General features: G+C 41.8%; 2 protein-coding genes across 3 annotated transcripts in view; one reads left to right on the top strand and one right to left on the bottom strand.

Annotated features, from left to right (window-relative positions):
• The first annotated feature begins 2,902 nt into the window (after window positions 1–2,902).
• Rpp38 (ribonuclease P/MRP subunit p38) lies at window positions 2,903–6,677 on the top strand. Its single transcript, XM_057787637.1, has 2 exons — window positions 2,903–3,102; window positions 5,748–6,677. The coding sequence occupies exon 2, from the start codon at window positions 5,758–5,760 to the stop codon at window positions 6,601–6,603; it is 846 nt and encodes a 281-aa protein (XP_057643620.1). The 5' UTR covers window positions 2,903–3,102; window positions 5,748–5,757; the 3' UTR covers window positions 6,604–6,677.
• Window positions 6,678–6,807: 130 nt separating this feature from the next.
• Window positions 6,808–13,059, bottom strand: part of Nmt2 (N-myristoyltransferase 2) — a 44,995-nt gene continuing 38,743 nt past the window's right edge. For both annotated transcript variants that reach the window (XM_057787347.1, XM_057787346.1), the window contains 3 exons: window positions 11,970–12,137; window positions 11,537–11,674; window positions 6,808–9,632 (listed from right to left, as the gene is read on the bottom strand). In XM_057787347.1, the coding sequence (XP_057643330.1) occupies window positions 9,612–9,632; window positions 11,537–11,674; window positions 11,970–12,137 (327 nt within the window). In that variant the 3' untranslated portion in view covers window positions 6,808–9,611. The remainder of the gene's footprint in view (window positions 9,633–11,536; window positions 11,675–11,969; window positions 12,138–13,059) is intronic.

Here is a 13,059-nt window from a genome sequence, read left to right as displayed (position 1 = left end):
GATACTTGGTGGGCCTATACCACAGGTTTAACTCCCTGCACAGATGCCCAAGTTTTAACTGATATTCAGGGTTTCTGTCTTGGTGCAGCTGGTCACAAAAATAGCTTGTTTCCCTGAGGATTCTCCATCAGTTAGAACCAGTCGGATAGGCCAAATGTGAGGTTTTCCCAGCTGTCCTAATATCCATTCTCATAGGCACTGGAACCTCAGCTCTCATCCTCCAAGATCGGAATTACAAGATTCCAGGCACAGCCATAGATGCAGACACAGCCACCCTAGAAATTCCATCACCCCTCTGGAGGAATCACTCTCTTCTTTAGCTGGTATGGTCCCTCAGAATAGGAGGGGGTTAGACTTACTGTTCCTTCAATGGGTGGGGGGGTGTCGGTCTATATCTGGCTCTGGGAGAACAATGTGTTTTTATGCTAACCACTCAGATGTCATAAAAGCCTCCATAAACCTAATCAAATAAAACTAGGAAGCCAGGAAGGAAGCATATAAAATATGGTATAAATCCTTATTTAATTGTTCCCTCTGGTTAACTACACTCCTTTCGGCTCTGAGTGGGCCCTAGGTCCTCTTACCGTTGGCCTTGACTTATGGACCTTGCATCATTAACACTCTCATAAGATTTATAAAGGAAGGGATCTCTACGGTCCAGCTGATGGTTCTGGGACAGCAATACAAGCCTATAGATATGGAGGATGAATTTCCAGGATTTGAGGAAATACACAGAATCATAAGGACATACTTTAAAAACCTATACTCTGCCAAGGTGCAAAAGCTAAGAGAAATGGATTATTTCCTTGATATATACCACCTATCAAAGTTAAATCAAGATCAGTTAAACAAGTTCAATAAACCTATAAGCCCTAGTGAAAATAGAAGCCGTCATTTAAAGTCTCCCAAGCGAAAATCCACAGGGTCAGATGGTTTTACATGGTTTAGTGCAGAATTCTACCATACCTTCAGAGAAGAATTAATGCCAATACTCAAATTATTCCACAAAATAGAAACAGAAGGAACATTGTCTGGTTCATTTTATGAATCACAGTTACCCTGTTACCTGAACGACATAAAGACTCGACAAAGAAAGAGAATTATATCCCTAATGAATATAGATTCAGGATTTTTCAATAAAATACCTTCAAACACCAAATACATGAAACATCAAAAAGACCACCCACGAAAAAAATAAATAAAATTAAAAAAAAAAAGACTATCCGCATGATCAAGTAGTCACTAATGAAGCTTCCAGTACTGGGAATGGGTGACATTTAATTGAAGTGTTGGCCAAAGTGGCCTCATGGAAACTCCTGAAGAAACTAGGCTATCGTCAAGGTTAATGGATGTTCTCCACAAACTAATGGTAAGGTCCTGTTGCTGAGGACAACACCTACACAACCCAATGAACACTGAGACGTCAAGCTGTTGCCTGCCTAGAGCCCTAACCCATACCGACTAGAGACAGTGGTCCTGGAAGGTACTCTGTCCATCACCAAAGGAGAAAGGTTAACATCAACCCAGCTGCAAATCATCATCATCCCCCCCCCCCCCCCCCCCCGTCTACAATGATGGCCTGGCTGCAAGCTACACTGGCGCAATTGTGACACAAAGCTTGTGGGGGTAACCACCCAATACCTGACTGGATTAACTGGATTACTGGATATAACCCATACCCGTCACAGTTTAGGTGGCCAAGAACCCAGAGTCTAGATAAGCCGAGGACCTAGGAGAAACCAAATACTGGTTCTGCAAAGGAGCATAGCAATAAAATGCTTCCCAGTGACATTCTGCTATACTCGTACGTAGATCAACGCCTTCCTCAGCCGTCATCAGAGAAGTTTCCCCCTGCAGCCAATGGGAACAAATACAGAGACCCACAGCTGAGCAATGTGAAGCCGAAGTCCCGCGTGAATGTGCACAGTTGACACTTGCACCACCACGTGTTTTACTCACAGGAATGTCAACACCTTCCTCTGGCTGGAGTACAGATATTGACAAGTGGGTGACCTGCAGCAAACTCTACATGTATAGAAAGTACTGGCTGCAGCTTCTTCCACCAGGACTATGCTGACCTGAGCCTGTACAGAGACCCCTTCCTGAGATTAGCCAACCCACTTCCTAGTCCATGCTGTGTATGATCACAACTACAACTGTGTCCAGAGCCTGACGTATTGTTTTCTACTTATTTCTGGCCACATGAGTTGAAGGTTTCGTTGTACAGAGGGGATCAAATATACACCGTAGATCTGAGGTGAAACACGTGGCATATGTAACAGATGTCCACCTCAAATGATGCCTCTGGGGATACAAGGTGGTCCATTTACTCTTTTAAAAGTTTATATTTCCTTATGTGCTAATACTGAGTTAGTGCCTAAGCCAGCGATTTCACTCCTAGAAAGTTTGTAGTGAATAGACTATGCCTTATTAGATGGAAATGGGTCTTTGAGGACCAAGGTAGGATGCTATGATTTTAAAGAGACATGCTGGGCTGTCAAGATGACATAAATCGTAATTACATTCAACCCTACAACCCCTGTTTATTTAATTTTCCTGGCACGGGGACATGTGCAGGGAATAGATGGCTAAAAGGGCTGGAACTTTGTGATCCTAGAACGAAAAAAGATAGCGGGCCAGAATTCCAAGCCTAAAGCAACTGGGCTAAACCAGAAAGACAGGATCCAAGAACTGGTTGGTTCACCATCTTTAAACAAGCATCCGGAGCGAGAGCGGCTGGTTACTTACAGCAACCACAGACTCTCGCGAGACAGATTAAAAGCATGCGCAGTGCTGCTCCGGAGCATTGTTCCGCGCTTAGGGATTCCTCTCACTCCTCACTCCTCACTCCCCACTCCCCACCCCCCACCCCCCACCCCCTACCCCCCACCCCCTACCCCCCACCCCGGATCGATCTGTCGCCAGCTGCAGTTTAAGTACCTTACTGGGTGTGACGTCATGCCGAGGGCAGGCAGCCAGGATATCCTTCTGCGCAGGCGCAGCGCAGGCGCACGTGGAGGCGGCACTGGTGCCCTCAGTGACGGCGGAGTCGCAGCAAGAAATCCATCTGTCACGTGGTCTCCGCAGGGAGCTTCTACAAAGGTGGGCACGCGCCCGTGGTCCGAGTTCCAGCCCGTGGGCACCCGGTCACCGCGGGGCGGGGCGGGCGGGCAAGGGGCTGCGCCCTCTTCTGCGGCCACCCAGCTCCAGGTCTCCCTGGGGCCCTTTCCAACTGTTCTCACGGTCCACCCCGGGAGGGGGCGTTCCTTCGTGTGGTGTAACGTGGGTGTCCCTGAGTCTTCCGAGACCACGGGAGCTTCTATGCTGCTGACAGCCTTTCCAGGGTCCCTTCCCAAAGTCAGCGTCTTTCTGTGACGCCTTTCTAATCGCGCTAAACACTGCAAGACTCTAGAGCCCACCATCTTGTCTTTATCCTGTAACTCTGTCCCAGCGACACTAAACTTGCTTTAATACTCTTCTGGGATTCACCGCTGCCCACTTCCTACTTCGTTTGGAAGCAATTCTTAGATAGCATTCCCTTCCTCCAGAAAGCCTTTTCCTGACCCTAAGGAAAAGGCCTCTCCTGCCTTCTCACTACTCTGGTTTTAAAGTGAGCCAGCCGCTCTTATTAAAGCCTAATGGCTTCGGGCATCAAAGATAATCCTTAGGAATTTGATGAAGAAACGATGTGGTGGTATGAGTAGTATCCTAGGCAGGGTATACGTGAATACGGACATAAGAAACCAGAAGCTTCATTAAATAGGCCGAGTCTATAATGTGCGTGGTGGGTGAAAGGAGAAAAGATTATGGTAAAAAAGGGAACCCTTGAGTTTGCAGGCACTAGCAGCTTGCAGACATAGATGACAAGGCATTTGCAAGTCCACCCTGCTTTTCTGTCTGTGAAGCTCCGTTCTTATTAATCAGCATTTTAGAAATTCATATGGCATGGCAGTCACCTTATGCAAACAGAGCTTTTTAAAGCTCCCCTTTCAGGTTCTGTGTATCAGAGAAGTGATCCCAATCTTGCTGCCCCTTGGTTGCAGCGCATCTAAGTGTGAAAGTCCCTCTTACACCAATGGATGGTTTAGTCAGATACAGTAACTGATTTGCAGTTTGATAAAAACTATAGCCAGGCAGTGGTGGCGCACGCCTTTAATCCCAGCACTAAGGAGGCAGAGGCAGGCGAATCTTTGTGGGTTCAAGGTCTACAAGGGCTAGTTCCAGGACAGGCTCCAAAGCTACAGAGAAACCCTGTCTCGAAAAACATAACAAAAAAAGAAAAAAAGGAAAAAAAGAAAAAAGCTGTAGTGGCTGTAGTGCAGTATGGGGAAGGAAAAAAAAAGTATTAATACCAGTGGGCTGATGGGACCAAGGCTGCAGGTCTCATTGGAATGAAGGTGGACTAGAAGAATCAGGATGGGGAATGAGTCTGCAATACCATTTCTTAGGGCTGTAGTTTGGAAAGGCAACCCAATTCACCTGGGCATCTTCTTACCAGCCCCCATGGCTTGGGAGCACTCCCACAGCTCAATAGCTCTAGGGTGAGAATAAGCCACCCTTATGTTCTTAAAAGCTACCTGTTATTTCTGAGATGGAGCCGTGATTCAAAGTCTTCAGAAAAACTAATTCTCAGTTTGGACTGTGAGTCTGCTTCCTAACCCACCCACATACTGGGGAACCCTACACACATGGGTTAGGGAATTGGGTTGTGGAAAGTGCCTTGAATTAGAAGACCCTTAATCAGAGGGGACTTCCTTAAAGTTTGTCAACTGGGTCTTTACAGCCCTCAGATGAACTCTAGGAATGAGAAAACTGAGAAGGAAGTATGCAGTTGCCTTTGGGAAAGGGAAACTGAATCTAAATGAATGAATGCTCAACTAGAGAGCGATTGAGAACATCCTAACTAACTCTGTAAGGTTAATACCATAGTCTCTAGATTATGAATAGGCCAATGGCTTTTAATATGCTTTCGGAAGGAGCCTAGGCCTTTATTTCTCCCTAATGGATTAATCTTTATTTCGTCACAAATTTTGTTTTGTTTTCATGAAATTGCCTGCCAAAGCAGTAGTCATGTGATCATGTAAAGGGAAAAATGTGCCAGTATATCCCGAGTGTTTTAGGAAGGAACCTGGGAGATCATGGGAGGAAGGAGACTTAACAAGTATAGAAGTTTTAGCCATGGAAATAGGTTAATTATTACTTTCAGAAATTAAAGGGTATAAGCTCTGTGTGGGTAGACACAGGGTCTTGTTGCCCACCAGCAGTTGTGCCTAGAACACCATCTGCCCAAAGGAGAAGCTCAGTGAATATGTGCTGATAAATAAATAAATGAGGGGCCCTTGAGATGATTCAGAGAATAAAGGCCTGTGACCAGAGTTCTACCTGTGACTTACATGGTAGGAGAGAACCTCTGACCCCTACTTGTGCTCTATGATGTGATCCACAAACCTATTCAATGTTACTAACTTTTTAAAAGTGAGTGGGAGGCACCAGCTAGAGTTCAGAAGAAGCTAACAAATTAACATCAGCCATTCACACATTGGCTGATATCATGAAAAAATAGGGGAAATTAAAATTAGTTCATTTTACCATAAAAATTGTTTCTGGTTACCTCGTTGGGCCTTAGACTTGCTATTACAGTGTATCAATCTGGAATTAAAAAAAACGAGACTGGAGAATATAACCAAAATACTCTCAGAACCTGCCTTGCTAACATGAGAATCTCATCATCTTGCTTCTTTCTGAAGGGTTTTCAAGATGGCCGCAGCCCCTCAAGCACCAAAGAGGGGATCTATTCGGAAGACTAGACCTCTGGTTGTAAAGACATCACTGAACAACCCATATGTCATTTCCTGGAGCACCTTGGAGAGAGAGGACATACACTTTATATTACAGACCCTCGAAGACAAGTTTAAATCAATTGGATTTCAGAAAATTGAAGATAAGAAAAGGAAGAAAACACCTTTTATAGAAAAGCAAAGATGTACCCCAGATGTTGAGATTAGTAAGCATCTGAAGGAGAAGGAGCACGATAGGCATCTACAGGTGTCAGGGTGGACGCCAGCCCATGTCAGAAAACAGCTGGTCATTGGTGTTAATGAAGTCACCAGAGCTCTGGAGAGGAATGAACTGCTGCTGGTTCTAGTGTGCAAGTCAGTCAAGCCTGCCATCATCACCTCACACATGATTCAGCTGAGTATAAGCAGAACTGTTCCTGCTTGTCAGGTTCCTCAACTCAGCGAGAGAATTGCTCCTGTCATTGGCTTAAAATGTGTGCTAGCCTTGGGCTTCAGAAAGAACACCATGGACTTTGCTGAGGAAGTAAGAGCCATCATTCCCAGGGTGCCCAGCTTACATGTGCCATGGCTTCAAGACAGAACCCAAGATCCTAAAGACAATTTAGAGATTGAATTGTTGGAAAGCCAGGACAAAGAGATTTTGGACACTTCATTTGATGACCTTTCAAAACTTAGTAAGAGAAAGATTGCTGAAGGTGGGCAGGCCTCAGCTGTAATACTACAACCCCTTAAAATAAAGAAACTCATTCCCAACCCTAATAAGATAAGGAAACCACCCAAAAGTAAAAAATCCATTTCAAAGTAGTTTGTATGAACTTATCATTTCATTAAAGGATATGGTCTAAATAAGTTTGTAACAAATAAAGTATGTTCACATATATTCTTAGGATCCTGCATGGAGTTGTTCTTTCAGATATGGCAAGGCTTTCTAACTGGGTGGAACAGGTACACTGAAAACCTTGAAGTACAGAAAACACTCAAAACAATGATTAACAAAACCAAAGTTTATTGAGACTAATGTCCATGCGTGTATAAATTCACTGCTTTAAAGGCTGGTACAATGCTTGCAAGAACATCAGTTTCCTACAGCACTTAACATTTCTCTATCAAACTTGGAAAATGGACCACAGACATGGTCTAATAAGGTGGGTGAAACAACTGGAGAAGGTGCTCAGTTGTAAGGGAGAGACACTAAATGCTAAGCAGTACACTGTCTTCAAAAGCGGCATACCATTTTTACTTGGGGTAATTTGGTTTTCTTTGTAGGTAAGCATTGACACAAGCTTGGAGAAAGACTTGATTGATACGGGGGGGGGGGGGGAAGCCTGATAAGGTTATTTCAATAAGAATTCCCTCCCTGCATATCATTAATTTCCTTGCAATACTTAACATCTATCAAAATACATTGGGGGTATAGCTCTGTGATAGAACATGTACTTAGCACACATAATCCCTGGCTTGATCCCCAGCACCAAAACAAACAAAAAAAGTAAAACAACAAAAATTAACTACAGTAGTAACTTAGGTGAAATGTGGCAAGAGGAGAGATTCAATGGGTCTTCCGGCTAGGAAACGAAGCTGCCAGTGCTTTGGATAGGAACTGACTATGTGTCTTGAAAATCATTCTAGGAGGAAGTAAATGGGATATTAAAACTTTTACCTCAAGTTCTGGTTGAACTTATGGGCTGTGCCACCTTTGTTCTATCTGACAAATTTCCATTTTTTGAAGAAAAATCTTATAATACATTTTGGATATAGAGACAGGGCAACTTAAACACAACTCTGAAGACTTTGCATTTGTATCTGGTTTTAACAGCTATTTTTATATCCAAGCAATTGCACTGGTTACTGATTTGTAAAATACCGATCATGTGCTTAAATTATGAATATGCCAATGTTAACTATTAGTGTATTTAAAGTGATGAGTTCTTTAACAACTGCAATGTGCAGTAAACCTCTAAAGGGATGGTTTAAAACTTTCCTCATGAGGTAAATAAGCCCATGAAAAAATTCCTGACTGGCATTTCTAACTGAAAACTCAATTTGTTTAAGACAAAAAAGGAGTGAAACAATTTCCAAAGAGCTGTAAATCCAGATTCACTAAACTTGCTTACCTAATACTGTCTTTCTAAACAGTATTCCAATGAATAGGTAGTTTTATTTTCTGAAGATGTTCTGTTAAAAATGTGACAGTTGGGCATGGACCATATGAAATAAGAAATCTGCCATGTGTCTTTAGGGACAGACAGGACAGGTCCCACTTCTGCACCACTTGTGAGGCCCAGGTGCTCCCTCTAGTGGTGCTATCAGGTCTGGCAAAATTCGTGGCCTACTTAGGACCTCAGTCCATAAATATGTTAAGAGGCCAGCAACTATTTTAACTTTGCAGGCAATACAATCCAGTCTATCACAACTACTTAATTTCCCTTCGTAGCATGAGGCAGCCATAGGTAGGTCATAAATGAAGATGTGGCTGTATTCTGATAAAACTTGAATTTCCTAAGATTTCCATGCTACAAAAATGTCATTTTTTTGGCCATTTCCCCTAATCATTAAAAAAAAATAACGACCATTCTCAACTTGTTAGCTGTACAGAACAGCCAACAGGTAAGACTCGACCTAAAAGTAACATTTGGTGAGTCCTTTCTAGAAGGGAAGGAAATGCCATATTTTCTGAAGTAGTGTTCTGGACTGGGGCAGAGGCACTGTAGTAAAGGCAGAAGTATCTACTTTGTGGCATCTGACTCAAAGGCCAGTCTATACAATGGCCTTATTTAGTATTTTACTTTCCCTTGGATTAGTGGCAGCATATACACACATATGTACACTGTGAAACTTGTTTTTCAAATTCTAGGTAAAAACAACATCAGTAACAAAATTATGAATACGTATTTACAAGTAAGACATTTTCCATTAGCATGACAATTTTCATGATAAATTAAAGTCAGCATAAAGGAACATGTGCAATTTTGCATAATAAAAACATTCAAACCATCTGTGTGCTGACAGCACTACTATACTACTCCTGGGCATTTAATCTGACCTTAGAGCTTTTACTTCCTTTCCCTCACACATCCTTGACACTGCTGAGTAATGAGATTGCAAGCAGTCTCAAGGTCTGGTCAGTCGGCGTGTACTCTTTAGTGAGCATGCTGAACATTTGCCCCAAATTTTGCTTTTGAAACAATCCACTGACCTGCTGAAGAGCAAAGGACAGACCTGCATATTTACTGATTTGGCTACTATGCTTATGGGATAGACCTGTTATGTTTGCTGATTTGGCTACTATGCTTCTTATGGAATAATAAATGTGCTAAGTCACTGGTACATTTTCATATTGCTCCATACGTAATTATCTACCATATGTCAATTCTATAAACATTCCCAGTAGCATTATGTAAGGTGATACACATATGGATCCTTGTTCTGTTATACAAGTATATCACCACTTAATAAACAGAAAAGCAGCAGTGACTCTTCTAACAGCAAAGGTTTTCTTAACATGATGCCACCACTTCTGTTTGGTTCACAGAGAAACAATCCCACTTCTAGAGTGGAAGAACAACATCCTTTCTTTACCATGAGAACTCTGTGGACACCTTCATCCCTCCCACACATCAGTCAACAGCAGAGATTGGCTTTCAACATCCTAACTAGGTATGTGTACTATTGGCCATCTGTTCTGATTGTTAGCAACTACTTCAATTTCACTCAACTTGTGCTTTTATTCTTCTTTGGAATGGCAGTTCCAGGATTCACTAAATCGAGTATTAACAAATGAGAATGTCAGCCTTCTAGAAGTAACATATCCACCTATTGTAGAACAAGTCCAACCTAAAGAAAGGAAAAAAAAAATGGGATTAGACCAAATGGAAGAGGAAATTGAGTTATAATAGAGCACACTATATCTGTGTTTTTAAAAGTTCCCTTGGGCCATGATGCTGGCTATGAAGGTAAAGGCACTTGCCACACAAGCCTGATGACCTTGGTTCAGTCCTTGGAGCCCTGGTAGAGGGCGAGTACTGACTGACTTCTCATAGCTGTCCTCTGACCTCCATATATGCTGTACCACATATGTACCCACATATTATATATACATACACACAGAAAAAAAACCACCTCTAACAACAGAAAACATACAAAGTCCCCTTCCTCCTATAGTAGCAGGGGACTGAGTTAACTGATTCCATTTACAATCAATCTCTCTCTCTCTTGTAACGACGTAAATGAATGCAGACAGATTATAAAAATATATACAGCTTTAATGGGGAAATAGACTTACAGGACCACAGGTTCCCGCGGGAGAAAGGAAAGCAGAGAAAAAAAGGGGCTGCTGGGATCACGCCCAGCAGATTTATCAGTAAACATTAGCCCGAGGCGAACACGCCCCCAATGGGTGGGGCTTATCCCTACATCTCCCCCTTTTGTCTAAATAAGACAGAGCGAAACCAAATACAACTATATACAATAATAACAAATAATAAATATAACAAACAATATTGAGAACAAAAGTTTTGCTAAACATTTTATCTCAAGGAGTCTAAATAACATAGAGAGTAACTACAATTATATAATCTTTAACTCCGTCAAAGATCTGAGAAGGGAATAAATATTACTTAACAAACGAGAGATATCCAAAATGTGCAACAATTGACAGAGACAACTGACTACCTGGGCAATCACCCAAAGTCTCGTTTGCAATGTTGAGTCAACCAACTTTGGCTAAGGCCTAACATAACTGACATACCATTCTTAGAACTATCCTACCCTGTCTTGGCAGGATAAGACAATCCTGTTTTATCCACTTAGGAATATTCTGTATCTTTGTCAGAAGTTGAGGTATGGGCTTTTTTTAACCCAAAGGCCAGTTCTGCCAAGAAGACAAGCTCCCAGTGGAGTGTCTTTGGTGCTCAACGTTCTCTTGGGAGTAGAGTGGCGTTGCCAGGAGTAACTGTGTCTCGTTGGCACAGAAATTTTAGGTTAGATTAAAGGCCATTTTCTACAGCTCTTTGAAGAGGCTGAAGATCATACTACCTATACTAAATATAATCTCTATGTATTTAAAAGACCTGATTAACCTAAAAATAAATATGACAAACATATAATTCCCAATACCTATCTAACTTGAAGACTAAAATAAACAACTGTGTAATATATGAAGACAATGATCTTCAACTGTAAACAATGTCATAGTATCAGAGGTAGAAATGTACATTGTAATATGGTAGATGTATCAATACAATATAGACAAAGTTATAAGCATACTCATACAAAAATAGAGGTAGGAACACTCACATTTAATATTCAATATATCAATATACAGGAAACAGTACCAATACAATTTTCTATAAACAGTAATTCACAAATACCAATCATCCCATAAAACCAGTTAATCCCCCTTCTTCTTTTTTTTTTCTGAAAATACCCCTAATTCCATGAAAATATCACCCCATCCCCTCAACCCTAAACCAACCACTAAAAGATGTCCCTAACCCTGAGGGCAAACTCTGTTGGGAGAGGGGATGTCGTCCTCTAGGGTGGGGCTTATCCCTACTCTCTCTCCTCTCCCTCTCTCTCTCTCCTCTCTCTCTCTCTCTCTCTCTCACACACACACACACACTCACACACACACACACACACACACACACACACACACACACACACACACACCAGAAATAGTTAAAGCCCCTTTATCCTGAAGGAAGCTGGTATGGAACTGTCATAACAAGCTTACTCACCTTTTCCGAGTCTGTCCCTGGACACCTCCAGTTGTACAAATAATACTGTAAGTTGCCATCTCCTATACCAAACTTGAGTTTTTCCAAGAAGGTTTTATTTTCCATCAAATCTAGTGCATTGAATACATCAAATCCTTTCTGCCAATATAAAAAGTTTAAAATACCAATGGCTTAATGTATTCTTTGTGTATATATTCCTGTATAACATCATTTCCTCTACAATAACTTAAATATGCACTTGTAAGGCTAAGTATCTACAATATAAAGCCAAAGACTAAGAACCATCTTAGAGGATTGTATTATAAAGACAACTGGGGAAGGGGACCAGACAGGTGGCTTCATGGTCAAGAGCCACATTGCTCTTGCAGAGGACCTTTCTGTTAAGTTGACTTGCTTAAGGAGAGCCCTGTAGTACAAAAGCAACAACACTCACCAACTTGGCTATAATGAGCGCATCATTCATGAGGTCCAGCAGGGGTGTCTCTGTGTGAATGTTGTAGAAGGAATAGGCAGCCTTGAGGCTCTTGTGAGCAGGATGGTGCATAACCGTGGAGGGGAGCGTGTAAAAGCTCAGGAAATCAGTCAGCTTCCCACTAGGGCTCTGAAGGACAGAGGTAAGCAACAGCAAGTGAGTGCTTCCTTGAACAAGCATTCAGCTGATGCTGACCTATGACTTACACCCAACTTTCTGTCTAAATGAGCAACAACTGAGATTTTCTTTTCTATAACCCAGTTTAAGTCCTTTATACTAAGTAAAGACCAATAAGTGGACTGCAGTTTAGTCAAAGTGTTAGTGGGAGATATTCAGACTCTTCCAAAGCAGGTCCTAATGGAAAGTTACTCCAGGCCGACTGATGAGTCAATGCTCACACTGACAAGGACAGTCACAGGAGCAGATTTGCAGCCTCTAAGCTGAGGACAAGAAGCTGCCTTCCTCACTCACACTGGAGTATATATGGTCTGCTGCCAGGAGGAAACAAAACTGTATGCCAAGTTAGCCACCCAGTGGTGAATAGAACACCATTTCAAAGCACATGGCCACTCAGCCTTGGTATCTAGCACCTTTTCTTAGAAGTGAATAAGATTTGTTAATAACATTTGAGATCTCAGGGTCTAAGCTAAAGTTTTAAAGAAGAATAAAAAAATCATATTCTCTACCATATGGTACCTTATAATATTTCTGATGACAAAGGTCTTACCCATGAATGTAATTTTAAATACTATCAAATGAAATGTCAATATTTGAAAGATCTATGTAGCTCAGTAAATCTACATTTTCCAAGAGGCCAATGCATGATGTTGCAAACTTGTATGTAAATAAGATTCATGTGAAGAACCAGATATAAGTTAGTGGTAGAGAATCTGCTTGGTGTGTATAAAAACTGCTGGGGAGAAGGGGCACATAGAGAAAGGAAGAGGACAAAGATGGGGGACAACAGACCAATGAGTTTCGGATCAAGAGAATAGAAAGTTCACTGATAATTTCAGGTCACAGTATTCATAATTATCTTAAAAGAGTTGTG

Source organism: Chionomys nivalis, chromosome 13 (genome assembly GCF_950005125.1).
Source record: "Chionomys nivalis chromosome 13, mChiNiv1.1, whole genome shotgun sequence".
NCBI lineage: Eukaryota > Metazoa > Chordata > Mammalia > Rodentia > Cricetidae > Chionomys > Chionomys nivalis.
Note: the sequence above shows the minus strand (reverse complement) of the source record. Positions and strands in the feature narration are given on the sequence as shown.

Coding starts and splice junctions, on each gene's coding strand:
- Rpp38 (XM_057787637.1), top strand. CDS start 5,758: ATGGCCGCAGCCCCTCAAGCACCAAAGAGGGGATCTATTCGGAAGACT.